At 36.2% G+C, this 21,284-nt stretch overlaps 1 protein-coding gene, 2 long non-coding RNA genes and 2 pseudogenes across 6 annotated transcripts; 2 read left to right on the top strand and 3 right to left on the bottom strand.

Moving 5' to 3' along the window:
• Positions 1–107: 107 nt before the first annotated feature.
• Positions 108–2,954, bottom strand: LOC147943047 (E3 ubiquitin-protein ligase At4g11680-like; annotated as a pseudogene).
• Positions 1,109–2,354, bottom strand: LOC104793547 (uncharacterized). 4 transcript variants are annotated; one of them, XR_015560061.1, is made up of 6 exons: positions 2,040–2,354; positions 1,902–1,962; positions 1,710–1,784; positions 1,598–1,629; positions 1,442–1,507; positions 1,109–1,338 (listed from the first exon to the last, which is right to left on the bottom strand). It is a non-coding gene; the product is annotated as an uncharacterized LOC104793547 (long non-coding RNA). The 4 variants fall into 4 exon arrangements; XR_015560063.1 differs by having other exon boundaries at positions 1,897–1,962; positions 2,040–2,311; XR_015560060.1 differs by having other exon boundaries at positions 1,902–2,043.
• Positions 2,955–5,612: 2,658 nt separating the features above from the next.
• Positions 5,613–6,257, bottom strand: LOC147943046 (uncharacterized). Its single transcript, XR_015560064.1, has 2 exons — positions 6,061–6,257; positions 5,613–5,969 (listed from the first exon to the last, which is right to left on the bottom strand). It is a non-coding gene; the product is annotated as an uncharacterized LOC147943046 (long non-coding RNA).
• A 1,055-nt stretch (positions 6,258–7,312) lies between these two features.
• LOC147943045 (uncharacterized) lies at positions 7,313–13,069 on the top strand (annotated as a pseudogene).
• A 4,584-nt stretch (positions 13,070–17,653) lies between these two features.
• On the top strand, positions 17,654–18,560 carry LOC104793546 (BON1-associated protein 2-like). The gene has a single exon (XM_010519911.3). The coding sequence runs from the start codon at positions 17,782–17,784 to the stop codon at positions 18,382–18,384; it is 603 nt and encodes a 200-aa protein (XP_010518213.2). The 5' UTR covers positions 17,654–17,781; the 3' UTR covers positions 18,385–18,560.
• The last annotated feature ends 2,724 nt before the right edge of the window (positions 18,561–21,284 follow it).

The following is a 21,284-nucleotide window of genomic DNA, read 5'->3' as shown; positions in this document are numbered from 1 at the left end:
AAAACCAAACGTCAAAACGTCAATTATTATATAAAATTATAATCTCGACATGTTATTAATAACAGTTGTGTAATATAATTAACTATTTATTTGATGCATTTACACAACAAAATAGTAGAGAAAGAGCTCAAGCCCCTCACGTTGTCTCAAGTTTCCACCACGATACTGAAGCTCAAAAGTTTAACAGTGGAGAGAGAGAGACTAAGATCACCGATAAATGAATCTGACTGGAGAAAACTTTGATCATACTGCATCGTTGCCATTTTGTTCACCGGTTTTAAGGATGTTGAATTTGCAGAGAGGGCAAGTGGCATTAATGCGTAGCCATTTGTCTATGCAAGCTTCATGGAAATGGTGTCTGCATGAAAGTTCTCTCAGCTCTGTTCCATCTTTATAGTCACAGAGACAAATGCTACATTTCCTGAAAGAGGCAAAGATTCACGCTCGGTTGGAGAATCGATCAACACCAAGTTGAGTCATTATCCCTCCATGAGTTTCTCTTATCTTACCGCTCACTTTCTCTGAGTTTCTTACCATCAGAAACTTGAATTTCGGGAGCCTCTCTATCTCCTCATCCGATGCGCCTTCCTAAACCATCAAGAAAGCATCAGAAAAAAACCTCTTGCCCATACACAACTAAACCTAATCTATTGTTTTGACGTACCCGATCTGCCAAAGCGTACAATACCGCAATGATGCAAGGCAAACAGCAGCAAACAACAATACCAATAAGACAAGCGACAGCAACGCAAAGGACCACAATGATAACATCAAAGGCGAGAAACGCGACACATAGCCTGCAGAGCAGATAAACATATAAGTACACATATATGAAACCAGCCACTACAAGAATATTAGCCTTTTGTAGCATCAGAAAAACGCTATATAATCATACTATAATAGGTTCGCCACATTTGATAGCGGATTCGGTAATGTTATCATGTATTCATCAAACATAGCAGTTTTTCCTATGCAATCATATATTTAACAATAGCAATTGTAATATGTTATTAATATTTACTCTAAATTGTATTGAAATTATAGTTTATATTGAAATTACAATTTATTAGGATTTTCTTTTGTTTTGGATAATTTGACCAAAATAAAAGAGAAAATTGTCTTACTTTTATTATAATATGTTTATATGAAACAATGATACAAAAGTCTCGCTTGAATAAGGGTTTATACATCTGAGTCTCTTAGAAAAAAGAAAACAATCCCTTTGCTGCTGGCACTGAGCAGAAGCTACAAATCTTGTATTTAAACTTGAACTCTTCACTCTCGGACCTCCAATCTTTGAAACTTCTTATATCATCAAGTCATAAACAATTGTTTTCACTAGCAGCACAACAAGTATGAAAAGAATCAATCAAAGAACCGTAAATTCACTTTCAAAAGACAAAATAAAAAACAATCACAAGTCGTAGCTTCAGTAACAAACCTTTTCTTGTACATACGGACAATGAGGATAGAAGTTAAGAAGTTCAATTCGCTAAGAGGTGAACCCCTTGTGGAGGTAGAGGAGCATGTATATGAAATTTTCCTTAATCAAACAAGATCAAATCAGATTATTGAAAATTTATTATCAAGCACAAACCTATTCACCAGCTTCAACAATGGCAAGTAGATCTGCAGAACATCAAAAAATTAGATCTTTTTAATTAATACCCACCAAGAATAAATCTAAGTGGATAATGGATAAAATTTACCTCGTTCATAGCAGAGTCTGCTTTTAGTAGAATCGAGTATTTTTGAAAGAATCTTTTCAACTTATCGCGAATCCACTTCAATAACCGAACATCCAACAAACAAACAACAACAAAAAGGAGGAGAAGACGAGAGAGTAAGAGAAAAGGGAAATCAAAAGAAGAGAGAAAAGGTCCCAGATTCACTCACACCACCTGAGAAGAGCTTCACCGAATTTGGAATGAAAACACGAACCCTCCATCTCAACCACTCAACCTGAAATCCCCAACCCAAAAAAAACACTCAAATCTGAATAGGGATTAACTCGATCAAAAAGAAAGAGAGGAGATTACGATATGAGCTCTTAGATCTGTTGAGGAGTGTGTCAGTGATGACGTTTCTTCCTTGGAGGCTTATCGGCGGCGTAACTTCACTAGAGATTCCTTCATTGTCATCACTTCCAGATCTGACGATGTCGTACTAGGGTTGGTGAGAGGGTCGGATAAACGAAATCAGATTTTGTGAGAGGTGTAGAGAAAGAAGAGAGGAAGAAGGGAGAACGAAGAATGAGAGTGAGATAGATCGAGAGAAAAAAGAAGAAGGAAATGAGACTTTTCAATACCCTAATTTTTGGGTTTCAGTTATTTTTTTGTATTAATTGGGCGGACAATTAAAAATTTATTGGCGGTCAATCTAATATAACGTTTTAATTCTTATGTGCTATTACAACATAGTTAAAAAACTAAAAATTATGCGTCTATATTTACTTTATGTAGTTTATAACATATTATAGCGTTTATTATTTTGCAAACGCTATCAAAAAGTTAGGCATACAGTAATTATAGCATAAACATATAAAAAGCTATGCTGAAATGCTATTAATACTCAGTTTTTCTTGTAGTGTAGAGAATCCATCTAAAGTCTCAAACAAAGCAGAAGAAGAAGTTTGTTGAGTGTGTGCAAAACCAACCAGTTGAGGTGAACTATATATATGAGGGAGTTCTCCACAATCAGCAGTGACCCAACAAAACCCAATGATCCACCAAACAAACGAGAAGATTGCATTTGCTAATTCCAGATGCTTAGCAAGACTAGAAACAAGAGAACATTAAGAAGATCAAATAACATTCAATGGAAGAATAACGAAAGAACGAATCAAGCTTAAAAGCTTCTTAACCTAGTTCTACTAAGGCATAATCACACTAAAGATTATACCCACTAGTAAAAAAAGAAAAAAAGGAATCGAACTCCGTACCAACTTACCACATTAACTAGTTTGTTTAGTGTTAAAAATTTATTTATTTTGTTGGTGGGAGCAACTGCCACTACAGGGTCCGTAGTGAAAGAATACCATCACCAGTTTACCTTTTTAATACCATAAATTTCAATATTAAATTGACTTCAAAATCTTTTTGTAATTGTGGAATTATAAATCCTAAATTGAAAATTGGAAATCCAAACATAATATTGTAGTTTAATTTATGAAAATAATTATCTTTAAACAAAAAGTTTTTGGTATTTTATTTGAGGTAAAGAAATTTTGTATATCCATTGGATAATGTAAAGTCTCATCAATTTTTTTTTTTTTTTTTTTTACAATATTCTTTTTATGCATGTGTTTCAGATTATGATGATTCAAAGAAGACAAACTCGACCGAATCCAACGTTGGAATCCATTTAATCATGATAACGCTAGAATATGAATATCACTTTGATTATTTTAATTAGTTTTATCAACATCAATCTCAATCTTACTAATTAGTTATGTGTTTTTGTACATTTTTCTGCTTTGTAATTTTAGTAAACTCGATGAATGTTAAGGAAATATTGCAAATTCATAAATGCAGCGGATCAACTTCACATATTCTCTTTGTATTAAAAACATTGATTCTATCGAATCTCACCTTTGATGTTATCGAATCACACACAAAAAGAAGTATTTAATTTTTATTTATAAATGCACTATTAGTCTATTTATTTATCCCAAATCATTTCTCATAACTATTAACCAACAATAATTCACTACATTTATAAAAAATTCACAATTTATTAACATTAATTGACAAAAGTTTATCGAAAATCAAACTTTTCATACATAAGGATTATATGGTTCTCTAATAATACAATAGTTCATTCAAATATGATAAATGAATATTGATTTATATCACATACTGTACAAGAGTTGCATTGCATTTATGTTAATCATATAGTTTTGTAGTATAGAAAATATATTTTCAATCATTGCATTTATGTCTGTTTTTTATGATGTTGACTTTCATCATAGTTTTTTTAGTAGAAAAATATTTTGTTAAAGATTTATTTTTATTATTTTTAAAAATTTGTTAAAAAATCTTTAATAAATGTATGACTTATTTTATATTAATACGTTACCAATACACGCGGGCATCAATGCATTCAAAAAGTTTTTCACCTTACCAATACCGCGTAGGCTGTTTACACCATGAAATAAAAATGCATATCCAATTAAATAAAAACATTTGGTTTTATTGATTACCCGCACCCGGTGTTAATAACTTATTGTGACACCGACCAGACTTCATTAAGTATATTCTGAGTATTTTCAATTTTGTAAAAGGTTTTTCAAGATATATATGGATATTTCATCAGTCTCTCGTCTCCGCAGTAATAATTTGTAGCTAAAGCAAATGCACACATTGCACCTCCCTATCTCACACAAAGATAATCCGAAGAGCTCAAATTCGAAATCATGGTGCCAGGACTGAGAACCTCTTCTCCTGGATCGTGATCGTAAGGTAATGGTCGAAGATCTCTGAATCGATAATATGTCATATCCTTGATCTTATAGTCAGTATCTAATGCAATCTTAAATTGGGTGTTTCGCTCGGGATGATGAACACAGCCGAATCAAGATACTGTTATGTTAACGTTGAAGTCTTTGTTTGAGGTTCGTTTGTAGTAATCGGATTGTATATTTTCGTTTCAGATTATGAGATTCTGTTTCTTTTATCTTGTTGAGCTCTTATTTGAAGTTATAGAGAATCTACGTTAAAGTTCTCGTGATCTTGGTGATTTGAGTTGACTTTGGATCGATTTTGGTTCAATGCCGTCACACTCTCTTTGGATTTGTGAATTACAAGCATCTATCTTCTTATATGTAAATGGGTTACAAGTTATAAATGGCATTGACATCAAAGGCGGTTTCTAATTCACCCAAAAAAATCGAATTAATTTTGGAGAAAATTATCAAAAATCAAAAATCAATCTCTTGAGATATACTACTAACCAGAGCTGACCCAACCCATAAAATCGGTGGTTTAAACATCCTTTTTGGTATTTTTATTTTTGCTTGCATTTTAACAAAATGTAGAGAAACTCATGAGTTAAAACTTAAAAGCACAATCAAGTGTGTGTGTGTGTGTGTGTATTAAACATTAGCTGTTGTTATATGAGGTAGAGTTAATTGTTAGGTACACTAGATCCAATGTGTTGTTATTAAAAATGGGTTAACTTTTAGAAACTAAATCATATACATACAAAACCCACATATAGTTCAAGACTATATAACAAAATAGATATCCATATCACAAACAAAACAACATTTCAATTTTCTTTAGGCCTTGGCATTCACCAACAATAATATATGATGGTGAAGTGACTTATTAGGTTACTCCGACCAGTCCTTTTTAACCACATTTAGTGTGTGTGTGTGTGTGTGTGTAAATATTACTGCACAGTCTCGGTTAATAAATGCAATACTACAAATTATGGCACAACCTCCTCTAGCAGAGCCATCTAGTTTCGTCAAATATCAAACCGGTGATACCAACAACCTGACCAAAAACGTGACCTAAAATTCTCAAAGATTTTAGACAAAATTTATAGTTTGGGGAGCAAGAAACACTAGGTTTAGGTGGTTCCGCATGGTATCTCGTTGAAATCCACAATTTTTGGATCAACTAGCTATAAAGCCTAATTCCATTCACAAGTTTGGATCAACCTTGATCTTATTAGGATACATGAGAATTGGTTATTGACTGATTATCAACCGGTTATTTCTGGTTCACTTAGTTTGGTTAATGAGAAGTTTGTATGTAAGAAGATTAGGATTAACTTCCTAAACTAAGCTTTGTTAGAGCTTTAATTGCTCTTCTCTACTTCCTCTCCGTCGTCGTGTTCTCCGGTGAATCAGAATCGTAACAGATCTCGCTTCCTGATTTGAGTTTCCCAGACAAAATATCTTCTCTTAGCTTCTCAACAATTCTAACCGTAATCTTGGGTCCAAAATCAGAAATCAATAGCGCCTGAAATTGCAAATATCACAATTAGACAATTCCATTTGCATCCTAAACCTAGAGAATTCGACAAATAAGAATTAAGAGGTCCAGAGAAAACCTTCTCCACCGCGTGAAGGATCCGCTCTTACCGGCCGAGCACCGGAACCGGGTAATTGCTGGAACAAATTCACCTCTCTGAGGAATCCGTTCGGAGGAGAACCGTCCGGCGAGAAACGAGAGGTGAGCAGAGGAAGTTGCTATGGCGCTTCGCAAGTTTCTTTGTGTTACTAAATATGATGTTGTACGATACGCTGCGTTTTTGGGTTTGTATTGTTGTTGCCCATTATATTGGCATAAAGGCTCACTAAATCAGGCCCATTACATAAAGTTATTATTATTTATTTTATTTTTGTGAATTTTCGGAAAATCGTGACCATATAATATATATGTACATAGACATTTTTGATTAATATCATAACGTTGTTATCTTTTAAAAAATTCTACAACTTTGAAATAAAATCAAAAGATAACTAAAAAAGTTTTAGTTCGAAGAGCTTTTGCATTTCTATTTGTGAATATTCTTGTAGGAAAGTTCTTTTCCCGGAATCCAACATTGAAAACAAATTACCTTTTAATGATTTTTGTTTTGGATTAAAGATGTAACAAAAGCTGGGACAAATTATTTAGTGATGCATGTAATTTAGATTATATGAAATAGTTAGTGTTAAGTTAGTTTAGACTAAATGTGTGCCATGGTAGTCTTAATTAGTTTTATTTATGTGGGCTCGGTCTTAATTAAGACTCAGATATACTAAGTATGATAACAGATTCTTCTTCACATTTGATGGTAGATGCAATAAAGATTCGCATCAGACATTTCATAAGATATAAGTGATTTTTCTATGATTTTATCACTTTTTGAAGCTTCAAATACATCATTTATACGCATAGTAGCGGGTTTTAGTGATTTTTGAGCAACAAAAACGCTTTCAGGCCCTCTTCCCAAGAATGCTGGTAAAAGAATGCTACTTCCTATTATCCAGATCTCAACCACCAAAAAACACTGAACCAACCTTTTACCCGCCAGTCTGATCAATGAACATTTTGAATTCTGGGAATCTGGTTGAAGAGTCCGGCAACTCAACTCCCCAAACCTCCCTAATCTGCATCTTCAAACTGGACATCCTCGATCTGCAGTAACACTATTTGTACATCTCGTTTCCCTATTACTCTCCTTAACCTTGTTTTACCTTATGTAACCTTTGCAAACCCTTGAAAACCGTTTTGAACCCTGGTAAATCCACAAAACTTTAGTGCTCAAACCCTACGTGTGTAGACAAACCCGCAATGTTTCAAACCTATCTAACAAAATGGACAGAAACATACCTTACCACCTCAAAGGAAAAGGTATAGAGCATGGCTACTCTCCACCCCCACGTAAACGTATCCGAGCACCAGACCTCGATACAACAGAGCTTGTTGAAGCAAATTCCCTTACTCTCATGGGAAGACTCACAAACCCGTCTGCTCAACGTCTATGGTCGTTGTTTTCCTTCCTATCAAACCGTTGGAATCTAAGGGGCTCAGCCACGGGCACAGATCTTGGGAAAGGTTGCTTTCAATTCACCTTTGAGTATGAAGAGGACATGCAAAAGGTCTTGGACAACAGACCTTACTTCTTCGACCAATGGATGGTTATACTACAAAAGTGGGAACCAATAATCTCCGAGACTTTCCCAGCTATGATACCTTTCTGGATCGAACTACAAGGGCTCCCGAAACACTTCTGGCAACCAGAGATGCTACAAACAATTGCAGAAGAGTTGGGAGAATTCGTGGATCTGGAGATCACACCTGCAACGGCTAAGGTAAAAGTCCTAATCAACGGACTACAACCCCTAACAAAAGAAACGGTCGTCGAATTTGCTAATGGAAAAGAAGCAGTAGTATACCTGGACTACAAAAATCTTAAAAACCACTGCACACACTGCTTCCGTCTCACCCATGAAGTTAAAAACTGTCCGGGGCTAGCTAACCAAAAAGAGACGTATCACACCACTCAACGGCAACCTGAACCAACGGCCTCTCAGTCTATCTCCAGAAACTACTACACCCCTCAGGACAATTTCACTGCACCAAAAGAGAGGACAAGGGCACCGGAACTGAGAAAGTATCCTGAGCATTCCTATAATCACAGAAAGAGGAAAGCAGTAAACCTGGAGGATCGAGACTACTCTCAAGTGGAAACTAGATCGAATAACCACCCAATGATCTCCCATCGTAGATCTCCTGGGCGAGGCTCAGACCAACAAACCAGATCCTCTCAAAGAGATAGTCGCCTAAACTGGTCACAGCGCGGAAATGAAAACCATCTCAGACGTCAAAATTTGGAATGGAGAGCAAAGACTGTATCCCCTGCTCTGCCCAGCCAAGAAACGTTCGTTTCGTCCAGAGCCCATCGTCCCCCTCTGGAGAGGACAACCACTAGTCCAGACCCAACTACCCCACCTCCACTGCAAACAATGTCAAGAGAACAAATTTTAAATGATCTCAGAGAAGTCACAATCCAGTATACGTCTTGTGTTGACCAAACTGAAAGTGCTGCAAGAAAAATGCGAGTGATCCAGGGTGAGAGTAGGAATATGATGGCTACCACAGCAGACTGTATTCTAGCGGCATCTACAGAACCAGTCCCTGATGCACCCCAAGGTTTACCTTCCCCAACAATTGGTTCTTTTACTCCAAGTGGAACCCTTCCTGAGGATTTACCAAGACCAATCACTCATGAGGTGGAGAACCAAAAGAAAAATAGAGGTCAACCACCATCATCAAAAGTTGCACCAAAAGCAAATAACACTTTACTGGGAGCAAAATCACAGAAACGAAACCTTACCATTGGTTCACCAAAGAAAAATCCAGAGCCTCAAGTGGGAAGGTCTAATACCTTGGGAGGAGCTGCAAAAGATAAAGAGTCACGAAACAAAGTATCTTTGACTGAAGCCGGACCATCAAGGATTGGTAAACAAAAGACCTCAAAACAGACTGGACCCAAAATTACCTTGTTCCCGACAAGCAAGAAACGAATGGTGGATTTTCCGAATCTGCCAACTCCTCTTCCTTAAGGGTCTTGAGCTGGAACTGTTGTGGGTTGAGGAATCCCATAACAGGCCAGAGGTTAAGGGATATCAAGAAGAAGATTTCCCCTGATGTATTATTCCTCATGGAGACTCGCAACTCGACAGAGTTTGTCCTCCAACACCTAGATTGGATGGGTTATTCCTCGTCCTTTCTAGTCCCTCCTTCACCAACCACAGCTGGGGGCCTTGCCCTGTTTTGGAAAACAAGCATAGACATTGAAATACTTCAATCGTGTCCAAACTATATTGATACAAAGATCTCATCAAAAGGAAAAGTGTTTTTCTCTACCTTTGTTTATGGAGAACCAGACAGCACAAAGCGTGAACTCATTTGGAATCAGATCCAAGAGCTAGATACTAGCAGAAGCGGTCCTTGGTTTCTCACCGGTGACTTCAATGATATAATAAATGATACTGAAAAGGCTGGTGGACCACAAAGAACAGAAGGATCATTTACTGCTTTGAGGTCATTTATGTCTTCTTGTGATTTATATGATTTAAAACACATTGGCTGTTATCTGTCCTGGAGGGGTAAAAAACATACTCATATGGTCCGATGCCGACTAGACAGAGCCATGTCAAACAGTGAATGGGTTGTTGAATTTCCCTCGGGTCGTAGTGAATATTTGAGATTTGAAGGCTCAGACCACTGTCCTCTCGTAACGTCGTTTGACCCTATCAAAAAAAGAAGGAAAAGCTTATTTAGATACGATAGGAGGTTAAAAGAGAATATGGATGTGCATAATATAATACTCACTGCTTGGGCCTCTATTCCTGTGGGATCTGTTAATGAACGTATAAGCGCCTGTCGCCATGCTATAATCACCTGGAGTAAGGCCCAACATGAAAAGAGTCAAAAGGAGATTAACGTGCTAAGAGAGAAGTTAGAAACATGTATGAAGTCTGATATAGACAACCAAGAAGAAATCTCCCTCATCAACATGAAACTACTCAATGCGTATAAGCAAGAAGAAGCCTTCTGGCAGCAACGTAGTCGACAGCTCTGGCTAACCTTGGGAGATAAAAACACCGGATACTTCCATGCTGCAACAAAAGGTCAGAGAGCTATTAACAATATTTCTGTCATGGAATCAGCGGCGGGAGCCCCGGTGTTTGAGGAAAAAGAGATAGTACAGGCTATAACAGAGTATTTCCAACAAATCTTTACCTCACAGGAAGGTGACAGGAGATCAGTCGTACTGGAAGCCCTAAACCCGTGCATATCCTCACAAGATAATGAAAAACTGACGATTATCCCAACTGCAGAGGAAATTCACAGAGCCTGCTTTGACATTAACCCGGATAAAGCCCCAGGGCCAGATGGCTTCTCATCAAGTTTCTTCCAATCCAATTGGAACACAGTGGGGACTGAAATCATTGCAGAAATTCAAGCCTTCTTTGTATCTGGTGTTTTACCTCCGTAAATAAATCACACACATGCTAGGCTCATTCCCAAGATTCCAAGCCCACAAAGGGTTTCAGACTATAGACCTATCGCACTATACTCAATATACTACAAGATCATCTCCAAAATCTTAACCAAGCGATTACAACCTATTCTGCAGAAATGTATCTCCGAAAATCAATCGGCATTTGTGCCGCACAGAGCAATATCCGACAATGTCCTGATCACACATGAGATCCTACATTACCTGAAAACTTCAAATGCAAAAGTAAGGGTGTCCATGGCAGTTAAAACTGACATGAGCAAAGCTTACGACAGGTTAGAATGAGATTTTATTGAGGCAGTGCTGGAGAGAATGGGTTTTCACAAGATTTGGATCCGGTGGACCATGCAATGTATTACCTCTGTGTCGTATTCTTAGGCTTTAGGATCGGTAGTACCAACAAGAGGCATCAGACAGGGAGACCCGCTTTCTCCTTACGTCTTCATCCTATGTAGTGAAGTGCTATCTGGTCTATGCAACAAGGCTCAGGAACAAGGAAGTCTTCCTGGTATAAGAGTGGCAAAAGCTAGTACTCGAGTTAATCATTTATTATTCGCTGATGATACTATGTTTTTCCTGTAGAGCTGACCATAAAAGTTGTTTGAAACTTAAACAAATACTGCAAAAGTATGAAGATGCATCAGGTCAGAAGATTAATACAGAGAAATCATCAGTCACCTTTGCTAAGAATACCAGTGCTGCGACCAAAGAAAGGGTAAAAAGAGATCTAGCTATCTCAAAAGAGGGCGGTCAAGGTAAATACTTGGGACTTCCTGAGCTCTTTGGAAGGAAAAAGAATGATCTGTTCACACAAATTGTAGATCGCATCAAACAAAGAGCAATCAGCTGGTCCTCAAGATTCCTATCTGCGGCTGGGAAGCTTACCTTACTCAAATCGGTCCTCTCTTCTATGCCCACATACACTATGACTTGCTTCAAACTTCCTAACACCCTCTGCAAAAGAATCCAGTCTGCACTCACCAGATTCTGGTGGGACTCAAACTCCGGTAGGAAGAAGATGTGCTGGATATCCTGGAGGAGAATGACAAGATCGTTTAAACAGGGTGGTTTGGGTTTCAGAGAGATTAAGAATTTCAATGATGCACTACTAGCAAAACTCGGTTGGAGACTACTTACAAATCCAGAGTGTCTCCTGGCCAAAGTGCTGATTGGAAAATATTGTAAGTCTTCCTCCTTGTTAGACTGCCCTATGTGTGCAAATGCATCACATGGTTGGAGGGGCATATGTATCGGTCGAGACCTACTGAAGAAAAGACTAGGCCAGCTTATCGCAAATGGTAAGGATACACCAATCTGGTACAGCCCCTGGTTATCTTTAACCAAGCCGGTGTGTCCAATGGGCCCTCCAACAGAAGCTTCAAGTTCACTGTGCGTTGCGGACCTTATTCTCCCGGACTCGGGTGATTGGAATGTACCCTTATTAAGAGAAATCCTACCTGCCTACGAGCATGATATCCTAAAACTGAGGCCAAGTACAACAGGGGCACTAGATAAATGGGCTTGGCTACCAACCACGACTGGTATATACACGGCAAAATTGGGATACTATAAGGCACTTCAACTAAGCGAAAGAGGAGACAACCCTCTACCACCACCTCCAGCAACCGATTTTAACTGGCTCTCTTCCATTTGGCAATTAAGATGCTCACCAAAGATCAAAATGTTCCTTTGGAAACTGGCTCAAGAGGCACTCCCAGTGGGAGCAAAGCTACAACAGAAACAGATCGATGCAAACATGGTATGCCCTCACTGTGGAGCCGAAGAGACGACTATTCATTTGTTCTTTCACTGCCCTTTTGCTGAACGTTTATGGCATATGGCTCCACTGTCTACCACACTCAGGGCACATGAAGTTAGTACAATCAAATCGGGCATCACCATCTCGGGAAAGCTGACAAGCCTCCCACCTACGGAATTAACTCTGGGTCCCCTCGCACCATGGATACTATGGTTGATTTGGACGGCACGAAATCAAAAGATTTTTAACAAAGACCCTCAAACCCCTACGGAAACCCTATTAATGGCGATTGTACGTTGTCGAGAATGGCAAGAGGCCCAATCGAAATCCATGATCAAACCAGTCCAGAGACGCGACCCCCCGAGTTTCCCAAATCGGGGATCTGCCTTTGTGGCCTATTCGGATGCAGCCTGGCGAGTAGACAACCACGCAGGTTTCGGATGGGTTTTCAAGGACCCAAACGACACATTGATCTTGGAGGGAGAGTCGTCGACTCCGTTTGTGTCCTCACCGTTGATGGCTGAAGCTTTAGCAACTCTGACATCAGTAAGAGTGGCCATTGAATCGGCTTTCACCAACATCATCTTCGCTTCTGACTCGCTGAACCTTGTCAAAGCTCTTAATCGGGAGATCCAATCAAAGGAACTCCATGAGATTCTTCATGATATCCTCTCTCTATCCTCTCAACTTAGTTTGTGTTTTTTCAAATTTATCCCTAGGGAGCTCAACCATCGGGCAGATGCCCTTGCAAAAAACGCTTTATCTGTAATAAACCCGGTTTAATGAATGAAAAAGCAAGTGTTTGACAAAAAAAAAAAAAAAAACGCATAGTAGCGGTTCTTTTTCCAAAATACACATGTAATTTAGATTAGAAGAAAGATTTAGTGTTACAAACAATAGTTAGCTTAAGACAAAATGCGTGGTGTTCTTAGTTTTATTTATTTGGGATCGGTCTTATAAAGACTCATGATGCAAAGTATGAAAACAAATTCTTCACATTTGATGTTAGATGCACTAAAGATTGGCAATTCGCATTAGACATTTCATAAGATTATGATTTTTCTATAATTTTATCACTTTTTGAAGCTTCAAAATACATCATTACCACGCATAGTAGAGCGGTTCATTAATTTTTCCGAAAAGGATCATCATTTTATTTATTTTACGTTCAGCTCTACCATTATCGTTTCATTTTTTTTTTTTTTTTTGCATTCGCCCTACTTTGATAATTTATACTACATAGTACATGCAAAAGTGTTTTGCTAAGGACGACCAAAAGTGAAAAGTCTTTAGTTGAACGTTTACTTAATATATAGGTTAATGCATATTTTCTTTGTCTTATATGTATAGCATTAATTTGTCAGTCTTATGTACTATTTGCAACACTAACAGCTGGACACATATATGACGTCATTGTTATTACGTGAGCGTGAGAAAAAGCGAAACATGAACAATTTACATCTATGGAAAACCAGAAAAACAAAAGAAAAAGAACAATTAGATCTTGGAAAAAAACAGAAAAGAACAGTTAGATATGTGGTAAAAGCACAACAAAGTCTATTTGCTGGTCAAATTTCTTTTAATATGTCAAATTACTATATATCACACACATACATGTGTTCCACACACAAAAAGGAAAAAAAACAAAAAAATGACACAATCTTTTTTTCTACATAACTGATAATGATGGAATGAGTTTTTGATTTTTTTTTTCCATCAATTCAATTGATCTCTAGTTCACTGATAAGTGGTAACCCTCCCTGACTTTATCCACATCTTAAAATAAACGTACTGGTTTACTTTTCTTATGGTCAAGTTGCCACTCGACTAAGGCCGCTTAACAAATAAACAAACAGAAAGACAAAAATATAAATAATCGATGCTGGAAATGCGCGGTTAATAAAAATATTGCAACGATTTATTGTATTAGATCAATAATCCCAAAAGCCCGATTTCACATGGATTATTAAAACATGGTGTAGGAGTACTTTTTTTTTGGTTTACAACCACTCATATATATACACATTACTGATTACACACCTGACACCTCTATTATACAACTGAAGTTGTTATTGAAATTTTGTTGTCACTAACATTATATTTTAGTATCGTACGTTGACTGATATCTTGACTATAAGTATTTAAGTACCACAATTTTTTGGATGGTACCTATCCATCCAACGAGCATGAGCCTAATTAATGGATAATTATGTTCACCGATAAGATTCATCATTTATTTGGCTTTTGTTTTTTGGAAGTTAATTCATATATAGGCTGCACCTGTATATACTTCTTTTCAATCATACTTGCAATTTTTGTTTGTTGAAAAAACGACCAAAAGTGAAAAGTCACGCATATTAATTTGACGTCGCGCGCGTAAATGACATCATGATCAATAGCCAATCAATACTATAGACATGAGACGTAGTTTGGTGAATACACCGCTTAATGTTTCATTTCAACTTTTGTAGTTGGTGTTAGTGATGGATAACAATAACAATGAAACACAATATTGACAGAGTAATGACGTCGTCTAGGTTTATTGTTAGGCGACAACTTTTTGATAATTAATTTCGGGGCTTAGCAATAAAAAAAATATTAGATGTGCGCTACGTATTTGTTTAAAAAATGTATCGTCGAGTCAACATTATCTAAAAGAAAAACACAGGTTTGATGTCTGTTATACTATTGTCATCAATGAAATTTATTTACATTATATTGTCGTCATATGCCAATATATCCAACAATATTAGTCTTTTAGATTTCAATTATTGAAATATAAATAGTTTATTTTGGTTATCTCGACATGTAGATCCGATCGATAAAGGGATCTTGAGATGTCTGAAACAATTACCGGGAATTTCTCAAAATTAAAATTTTATTATATAAACATGCACTTGTTCATAAAACTATATAGGTTAGTCGAAATATAATACAAAGACTTGCTATTTGCTGGTCAATTATCTATCAACGAATAACGAGTACTTCATAAATGCATGTACTATCGATCACAGCTATAAGAATCATACACATGTGTTTTAGAGTTAAGTATAAATCAAATCAATTACATTCTTTTTCCACATTGGATAACATGCAGTGATCGATAGTACAAATTGTTATTTCCTTCCTAAAAACTCTTAAAATTAAAGCTTAATCTGAACAACCAAAAGAAAGATGAATTAATTTGAACATAAGATCTAATGATAACAAATTGTTGGCATGCATGCGACTATAATTAATTCTCATATACAATCTCGTTTTATAACATTCGACAAAATTATTGGTATACCTTCTAACCTTCATATCTTTGAATATTTGAAATGCAATATGAAAAAAATATTTGCATACGTAAACGTTACCTTGTAAATAATAATTCGTATTTTTTCCCGCAATCAGCCAACTGAACCCTCAAGTCAACAACACAACAACATTGTAGAAAACGTATTGTATCATTGATTATTGTTTTATATGAAATAACGAGGCAAACCCCGATAAATTTCCAAAAACAATCTGTAATGATTATTCATCACTGCAAGCTAAGCCCAACAGTCATATTCTATTCGGTCATATATATATATAATACATATTTTGATATTTATGACCATGATACCATCTGGCGCAAAAATCCATTAAAAAGGTAGTCGTCGTTAGCATCGTGGTTAGTTTTAAAATTTACGAATAGGGATGTATGTATGATTTTTTCCACAGTTACTTTAACTTTTGTCTAGATGCTCATCATGATGGTTTAACAAATAAAACGGGAAGAAGATGCTCATGAGAGTCAGAGTCATGACGCCCGTAGTTACTTTTTTTACGCATGACGTGCGCATGCATATATATGCATGCAGGTCATATTGTGTATGTGTTTGTTGGCCAAGATCAAGATTTTAAAGACCTGTTTCTACCTATCCCAGATATTCCCTAAACCGACTGTTTGAAAGTGGATGAATCACGTAAAAAGATTATTATAAGAATTTATATTAATTGACTGGTCCTTATCATTTATATATACGCAAATGTGAGAAAATGGCTATAGTGTGTACTCGGACGGTAAGTTATTCTTCCTCTAAACCCAACGGCCATTGCAGCTCTTCGTGTTAACGAGAGGGGTTAATGGCTCTTTTAATGATTCCATCACTATATTATATAGGACTTCCACTCACAATAATAGTCTCTCAAAAGTGAAGATACGAGTAATTTCTATTAAGTCTGTTATATTCTGTGGTGAAACTGTGTTATTGAGATTAATACGAAATGGCCAACGATCAGAGTAGCATGTTTTAAATGTCGTCTAGTTTGGTGCAGAGAACGAAAAACGCGTGCCCACGTACGTTTGAACAGAATTAAACCTGAAACTTCGTTCGAATTCTAGTTTCAGTTACCTTCAATTACAAGTCAATTTTATCGCTTGTGTACAAGACACGTGCCGTATCAACGACTCCATCAACTAACGCCAAAGACTTTCTCAAAGATTACGTTCCACGTACGTACGCTATCTCTTTCCTTAAGATCAATATCTATAGCTACAACGTACTTTCATAACTTCCCTCAAACTAAGTTTCTAATTTCGTGAATGCCTATTATAATATACACGAAGTTTCTACACTGAACTTGTTGACAAAAATACTAATTTTAAAAGACATTCGTGAAAATAGTATTCGTGGAAAACCAAAAAGTTTAAAACAAAACAAATTTTAGAAAGCAAAATTGTAGAGGTCTTCTGTAGTGGAGAGACGCGCCCTTTCTTTAGAAAAATCTACGGAGTACTTTACAAAATAAAACTACACGATTTTTATCCAAAATAAAATAAAATAATAACGATTAATTTACAAGGGGAAATTAAGTGAATATACGTACAATGTAGTGATGTAAACAAAGCAAATTAATAATTTGCAACAAGACGCACCATTTTATTAAATGTAGACACGCCGCACGCCACCGTTGATCATGCCATCGGCCAAGCCTCCAGGAACCATCCGACCGAACACGTCATCATTCCTATCTCTTTCAAAAATAACATATCTAACTTTATCATTACAATTTTCATCCCCTGAGTAAAAAGCACAGAATAACAATAATAATACTTTACGTTTAAAAAATCAAATCCAGAATAAGAATATATATGCCCGTTACGCGAATACAAGATTTTTAAAAAGAAAGAATATATTCCCATTATTTGATTAAATAAATTTAAAACCATACAACGGTCGAAAACTCGAAATGACTAAACTTGACAAAACAAAACAAAATAGGTTGAAATTTCCCAGAAAATAAGATACTAACTATAAACAAAAACATTATTAGAAAGTTAGTGGAAACAACGACGAAAAAAGCGTGCGTCTTCTTCATTGGTCAATTTGGCTTAAGCTACATATACACTCTCTCTCACTCATTTTCTCAATTTCAAGATACAAAACAATAAGGGAATCTCTTGCAAAGAGGATGAGACATATACACATACAAAACATAAAACACACATAACATATAAAGAGACCATGTCGTCGTATTCAACAATGAAACGATCACTGGAGGTTGAGGTAATCTCAGCAGAAGGACTCAAGGTTGATCGTAAACCATTGAAGAAAAAAACATACAGCGTCGTCAGTATCGACGATAAACATTCTTGGAAGTCCAATTTGGATGATTTGGGTGGGAGCTGTCCGGTTTGGAAAGACAAATTCGATATTGAGATGCCAATAAACGGAAGCGTAAGGTTCATCTCCGTGGAGGTACGCTATCGAACGAGTAATGGAGCTGAGAAACTTGTTGGACAAGCCAAGATTCCCGTGACGGACTTCATGGGAGGTTTTGCTCCACAAGGGCATTTGAATTTCTTGAGTTACAGGTTGAGAGATGATTATGGTGACAAATGTGGGATCATCAACGTGTCAATCATGGTAAAACCTGACGGTAACAATGATTATAAATCATTACCGTTGCCGTCTTCTTCGTATGCTGCGTGTTCTTCGCAAGCTGCTGCGGCGACCAATAATCAAATGTGGAGACAGAGGACATCAATGGCTTCGACTGCTGGTTATGGTGGTGGTCGTGTAGTCACCGGAGTTCCTGTTTGGTGTGCGTATCAACGCCCGTCTTGATTTTTTTCCCTTTTCTTTCTAATTTTTTCGTATAGATTTAATTATCTTGACATTTTGTTGCCATATATTTATTCCAAAATTGGGATTGTGGGGAAAAAAAATACGTTTGAGCAATCATGAAATCTGATAATTTTAAGTACTATGAAATAAATAAAGAAAGAAAGATTTAAATAAAACTCATTTGTTTAACTTTGAATTCTTTTGATGAATAATTAACTCATGCTTAAAAGCTTCAACAATCGTCTTTATTTTGCGACTCAGATTTTGTAATTGGAATCAACAGAAACATAAAATATTTAGAGCTTTGTATAAGATTTTTTTTTATGTGAATCAATTAGATAAGATATACAATATTTTGACTATATATATTATTTTGCGCAGTAGACAACAAAGAGAATTAATCGTCTGGTGGTTACGGCCGGGTTGGACACCAAGTTTAGCTAATAAATATAATGTAATAAATTCTTTAGCTCAGTTGGTAACTTAGCACCTACTTTTACATCCTCGGTTCGGTTCCATCCGTCTACGTCTTATTGCCATGAGCATTTTTAGTTCGATTTTTTTTCCCCAATTAAACTTTTAACAAATTTAATTTTATTGCAAAGTAGTCATATCTTAACTGAAAATGATATTAAAATTACTAACATTAAATAATGTTATCTCTTTTTTTCAGTTAATTTATTATTTTAGAGTTTAAATTTGTGTGTGTAGATATTTATATTTTATAGTGAATTGTAGTTTTGTAACTGTATTTCCTAATGATTAAATTAACTCTTTTCTTTTCTTCAATTACTAAATTAACTATATATCTAATACATGTAATAAAGTAAAATTGTAACCAATAGAAATAATACTTTCATAATATTTTTAGCTATGACGCATATTTATTTAATAATTTTTATAAAATTAAATTTACTATTATTAATTTATATCATATATGTGTCTCACACAAAATAATCTTCTAGATCCGCCACTGGACACGGAGTTTGACACCAACGACACCAAGTTGAGTCATTATCCCTCCATGAGTTTCTCGTATCTCACCGTTCATTTTCTCTCAGTTTCTTACCATCAGAAACTTGAATTTCGAGAGCCTCTCTATCTCCTCATCCGATGCGCCTTCCTAAGACATCAATAAAGCATCAGAAAAGCCTCTTGCCCATACACAACTAATTGTTTTGTTTTGACTCACCCGATCTGCCAAAGCGTACAATACCACAATGATGCAAGACAAACAACAGCAAACAACAATACCAATAAGACAAGCGACATCAACGCAAAGGACCACAATGATAACATCAAAGGCGAGAAACGCGACACATAGCCTGCAGAGCAGATAAACATATAAGTACACATATATGAAATTCACAATTTATTAACATTAACGGACAAAAATTTATAGAAAATCAATATTTTCATACATAAGGATTATATGGTTCTCTAATAATACAATAGTTCATTCAAATATAATAAATGAATATTGATTTATATGTACAAAAGTTGCCTTCTTTTCAAGCACTGCATTTATGTTAAATCATAGTTTTGTATTATAGAAAATGTATGTTCAACCATAGCATTTATGTTTGTCTTCTATGATGTTGACTTTCATCATAGAATCAATGGTGTTTGACTTTCATCATATTTTTTTTTTACTTATTGTTTGTTTTTCAGTTTGAAAGGATGTTTATAGTATTATTGATTATTATGTCAATACATCAATACATCATAAGAGGTATGTGTCCTTCATGTATCCATATTTCTCAGCCATGGAAAGGATGTTGTTTGGAGTATTCCTCTGTGACAACTTGGATCCGTGAATGCATTCATCATATGTTGCTTGGAGAGGATGTTGTTTGGAGTATTCAGTCATTCCAAACTTCTCTTTACCCGCATCTTCCAAACCCTAGAACAATTTAGGGAAAACATACTGAACTAATGAAAATTCACAGAGTAGAGATTTTTGGTTTATAGGTCGTACGTAGTAATTTAGTATTTTTACCTGTTTTGCTCTGTTTTTTAAGAGTTAGTATTTTGTATAGCATCAATGATAATCTCATCAGAAAGAGCCCTAGCCGTGCAGCGTACTTAATGTAGAGAAACTCATGAGTTAAAACTTAAAAGGAAAAATCAAGTGTGTGTATTAAACATTAACTGCTGTTTCACTAACATAAGTGGATTGCATTTCCACTTTTTTTTTTTTTCAATTTAATGTTAAATTATATTCAAAAGAAAAATAAACGTTTTACAAAAATTATGTCGTAAAACACTTTAGAACAGTTTGAAAAATAAAACATTCAGTAGAATCTTGCTTCAAACCAAACTTGAATGGATGTGCTTTGACCTCCTTGAAGTGTGCTTAGACGATTGCGGACATACTTGTCGATCTGCTTAATCAGGTTCTCTGCTGTCATTGGGTGTTCATCGTGTCGTCGTCCATTCCTTTCTTTCCAAAGTAAGTAAATGGTAGTTTGAAAAGCATAACCCAGGATGAATCGTAAAGTTTTGTCAAGAGCATTACCAGCGAGAAGAGAAAGGACTTCTTGCCAGTGACTTGTGTACTTGTCTGCGAGGAGCTTCTTCACTAGCCCTTCCCACACCAACTGTGAATAAGAACATTGAAAGAATATGTGGTCCCTTGTCTCTAACGGGTGGTTGCAGAGCATACAACTTGCGTTAGCCTGTGGAGACCATTGCTGCAGCTTTTCCCCTGTTGCGACTCTATTTTTAAAGACCAACCAAGTGAGAAAGGCATACTTAGGAGTGGCTTGTGAGAACCATATCACTCTGTATTCGGCCAGGTGTGGGTGAGAAACATGGATATGTGACCAAGTTTCCTTGGTAGAGAAGCTGTTCCGGTAATAGTCATTTTTCCCTTTCCATAGTGGTATATCTTTTGCCTC

Source organism: Camelina sativa, chromosome 6 (genome assembly GCF_030686135.1).
Source record: "Camelina sativa cultivar CO46 ecotype springtype chromosome 6, ASM3068613v1".
Classification (NCBI taxonomy): domain Eukaryota; kingdom Viridiplantae; phylum Streptophyta; class Magnoliopsida; order Brassicales; family Brassicaceae; genus Camelina; species Camelina sativa.
Note: the sequence above shows the minus strand (reverse complement) of the source record. Positions and strands in the feature narration are given on the sequence as shown.